The 4,474-nt window shown below is 35.4% G+C and overlaps 1 protein-coding gene across 1 annotated transcript in view; it reads right to left on the bottom strand.

The window, feature by feature from the left end:
- Positions 1–3,521, bottom strand: part of LOC148942397 (uncharacterized) — a 15,770-nt gene extending 12,249 nt beyond the window's left edge. The window contains exon 1 of the mRNA XM_089103310.1: positions 2,818–3,521. Coding sequence (XP_088959436.1) covers positions 2,818–3,521 — 704 coding nt within the window. The remainder of the gene's footprint in view (positions 1–2,817) is intronic.
- Positions 3,522–4,474: the final 953 nt, after the last annotated feature.

Raw genomic sequence — 4,474 nt, 5'->3', positions numbered from 1 at the left:
CATACCCTTCCTTTTACCTTTCCCAGATTTCTCCAGGTAACCATTTTCTGGCTGAACTTACAGAATCACGCCTCTGACCCTCGTTCTAAAACAAATAAATGGGTAAACTAGGATTCGAACCCTCACCTTCTCGGACTAAGGATCAATAATAAGGAAAAAGGGGAGAGGATTGTCGATGAGCCAAGGCACACAAGAAAGAATTCTTGTTCGTTTTTGATCCCTATCTTCTGAGGCCTTGGCTGATTTTCTCATTTTTTTTAACCAAGCCTTTTCTCCTAAGGCCTGCAAAGAGAGGAGAACGGTGGCTCTATGGTCATTTATCCTATATTCTCTTGGAGTTAGCGTTAACGTGAGAATCAAATAAAATGTGAAACATGGCTGAAAATTTTGTAGCTGTGAAGGTCATTATTAGGAAAGTATTTCGAATCATCTGCTAAAATATGAAATATGTATCGCCTCTAGTGCAGAATAATATTATCGATAGTGTAGGGAATATAATTCTTGTCATCTGTTTCTATTGACAGTCATCAAATAGAAGAAAGGTTTTATTGCTTCAGCACTGCAAATGACTTGATTGGCATGTCTTGCTATATCAGATTGTAAAACTGCGTTTAGAGTTTGAATTAAACATGAATAAGTTAGTTGAAATTGACTTCAATGAAGGTAGTAACATGTTTGGTTTGCAGAGAGCACTCAAGCAGAGATACGAAAGATGATTGTAGCCTATTATCCATACTCCCTGCTACCACGACATCTAAAGGGTGTTCATTAGGCACGCTAAAGTACCTTCTAAGTTTATAATGGCTCTTTACTTATCTTTGAAAAACTTTTATTTTATTTTTTTTTTATTAATTTAGAGAAAGCGCAGGTAATGTATTAAACAAATAGCTTATAATTAATTTCGGCTGCAGCGGCTCTTGACAACCGGAAATGGACCAAAAGTTGATTTTCTCCGATTGATAATTAACTTTCAGTGCGAATAGATTGAAGCAAAGGGACTTTGACAAAGACAACCAGCTCAGGAAGAAAATCAATTTTTGGGTATTTAAATTTTCCTAAGACCATGTCGTTGCTCCTTTTTTGCTCATCCACTTGACAATTTTAGAGTTTGTCTGGCAATTTTTGTCACAACAACCAGAAATCAGAGCAAAAGTCCTAAAATTAGCCTAAAATCGTGAGCCCTTTCTATAATCTAAATTCAGAAAGTTAAGAGGTTTTCACAATAGATATTTATTGCTCAACATTAACGAAAGGTCTGAATCATCTAAAAATAAAAAAAAATTCATACCAAAAGATTCATCCAAAAGGGAAATAGCTCCTGTCTCGGATATCGACCAAAACAGGTCTTTAGCCTTTTTCAAACCAAGCGCTATCTAACTATGAGCCAAGAAAATATCACAAAGTGAAAATAAAAAAAAGAAAGGTGACAGAGGTGTTTTTTTTCAAAAAAAAGAAAAAGGAAAAAAAAATCATCAAAGTATATAGGCAGGGATAAGGACCCCAATTAATACCCCATATAATTAATACCCCATAATAAGGACCCCAATAAACAGCAATAAATCCGGCTTTAGCGATTTAAGACATCCGATTTTCTCTTTTGTTTTGTTACATCAAAACAGAGTTTGTTTTTTTATTGAATGATCTAAACAGGCAGTTATTTCACGACTTTAAAATCAAACAATTACAACAAAGTAGAACCTGTGAAGATTGTAATTTGTCTTTTAGCCCAGGATATTACCTCATATTTGTAAAGTACGAAAAACTAAGTATGGGGTTTTAGTTGCACGACAGTTCAGTTAAAAGGGATTCAGTTGCATGGAGATTCAGTTGTACAAGTATTCAGTAAAATGTAGTTCAGTTGAATGAGGGTTCAGTTAAACAAGGGTCCTGTTGTAAGGGGGTTCAGTTACACAGGGGTTCAGTTACATAAGGGCTCAGTTAAATGGTGTTGAGTTAAACGGGATACAGTTGCAGGAGGGTTCAGTTGAATAAAGTTCAGTTGCAAGGGAATTCAGTTGCACGGGAGTTTAGTTCCACGGGGGTTCAGTTGAATGAAGTTCAGTTGCAAGGGACGTCAGTTGCACGGGAGTTTAGTTGCACGGGGGTTCAGTTACAAGGTTGTTCTGTTGCTGGGGGATTCCGTTGCACTGGGGTTCACTTGCTTCGAGTTAGTTACACGAGGGCTCAGTTACACACACACCATTCTACGTATGACTGGGGCTCTCCCTTCCTCAAACCTAGCTCTTTTCACTAAAGTTAAATTTTAATCCCAATTCTGTATGAAAGACTGCTCAAAGACAAAGACCGTCACATTTGAGTTCTTATTTAAAGAGCCATATGACCGTAGTGTAAAGAGTGGGGATTGAAGCTAGAAAATACTCTCTAGAGGCCCACCCCTTAGGACATTGTCAAAAGGTTTTTATACTGAAAAAGGTTTAGTTTAGGCTGTTTCGAAGGAGCATATGGAGCTCCTTAGCTACTACAAAGAGAGATAACACTGTTTTCCCTTAGCCCTGTTTCATTTATTGGATTTTGCACGGTACTGGGCATAAAAGACTATTATCCAAACTTTCTATACATTTAGGTCCCAATTTTATCACACATCTACCTCTGGCCTTGATTTTAGTGACAACTCAGAAATAAAGAAGTTCGGGGATTACTTTTTGACTTAGACACTATCTATGAAGAATTTCTAGTTTCAACAGATATTCGATGAGTTTGAACAAGATATTCAATATTCTCTTAAATATCCACTAATAAATTAAAACTAATAAATTCATTTTGAAAATTAAAACGAATAGAATAAAGATTACTAACCTTGCTAATAGTGTCCTGATTGCGTATTTACTCTTTTCGTCCACTGATACTGGATCCAACCCTTCCGCGCACAATTCATTGATGTTTTCTAAATAATTGTCTTGAAACAATGCATCTTTAAATAAACTATTTGAATTAAACAATTCAAAGTTACAGTCAGTTGGCTTCGGGCGACTGAAGTTCACATAAAGATAGAAAAAATGAATGGAAAGAGAATCACAGCACCCGTGGTCAGCTAGAAATTTTCGGATGTTCCCAGTCACACGTTCCTTTTGGGTCATAAGTTTTCCTTCCTTTAAGATGGTCTTTTCCATTATTTTGTAGTCTTTTTCTGATGGGTTGTCTCTCAGTGCAAAAGCTTTAACCTCTAAAATGATGATTGACGATTTGGTTATTAGCAAATAATCGCTCAACTCTTCATTTTTATCTTGAAGACTGTAAAACACATAAATATTGTGTTTTAATTGTTCCAATTCAGAGTAAACTTTGTATTCTGCTTCGAACCCACTTTGTTCTTGACTTCCGATTTTTCCAATCGGATTCGGAAGCAAAACGAGTCTGTCAATATCCAAGAGACTACTTTTTCCTAATAACTCCAACAAACGTAATTCTGCTGCCTGTAAAAAAGGTCTTTCGTGTTGTTCTGCAGGAAGCTTTATCATCTGGCAGCAGGAACATTCAAATAAAGCGTCGTTTGAGTCCATATTAAATGATTATGCACAGCAATTTACAGAACAAAAAAGCAATTTGAAAAGTTGATATTTTTGCTTTAATTCTCAAATAAGTTCCGGATTTAACTAAATTCCTGGGTGGTCTCTTTTAGTCTTTAAACATAATTAACAACTTCTCTTCTCATCACCGATGTGTAAAGATTATCTCGCTGAAAATAAACTTAATGAATGGCATTTAAAAGTGGTCACAAACAAAATAATCCAAAACTAATTTCCCAAAAATTTCAAATTTTTTTTGGGTGAATTTCCTAGAGTTTTGGCACAAAATCCTGCCTAGAAAATCTTTACTAGATTTTGTTCCAGCCCTGCCATGGCAAATCTATCCTCCAAGGTTTTAACATCCAAGGACCTAAGTATTCTATCAATAGGACCTAAATTTACAATGGCTCAGACACATGTAAATATATCAGAAATTATTACGGACCTACTCAGAGGAGAAATCTTAAAGAGTATTCTTGATTATAAGCCTCTTTGTCGCTTTCAACTGAATCAAAGGAAGAAATAAAAATTCTCCGAAACTTGAAAAGAGACAAAATACAGTAATTACAAGAGCTGACAAATGGATAAAAACACTTATAGAAAAATAAAAACTTGTAACGGGATCAAAATTCAAAAACCTCAAATTTCGTTGCAAACCTCCCTTCCTTCCAAGTTAAAGTTACCCATGTATAATAGAATCGCTTAGACTATTAACCAAAAATCAGGTGACCCTCAGACATCAACTAAGGCTTGGTCGTGCAATTTAAAAAGTAGCAAACAAATGTATTTTGATTGAATAAACTTTGTATAACCTTTCCCACTGCAAATGTAGTAGCAATAAATAAATCTATCTTGAAGCATAAGGACAAAGTGTCGCAAAAATATACAATAAATATCAATTTGACTAAATGTTAGGCGACAAACGGTCAGGAGAAGGCAGAATTTAT

Source organism: Artemia sp. Qi Xiang Cuo, chromosome 17 (assembly GCF_049724085.1).
Source record: "Artemia sp. Qi Xiang Cuo chromosome 17, ASM4972408v1, whole genome shotgun sequence".
Lineage (NCBI taxonomy): Eukaryota > Metazoa > Arthropoda > Branchiopoda > Anostraca > Artemiidae > Artemia > Artemia sp. Qi Xiang Cuo.
This window is presented reverse-complemented; position numbering and strand designations above follow the sequence as displayed.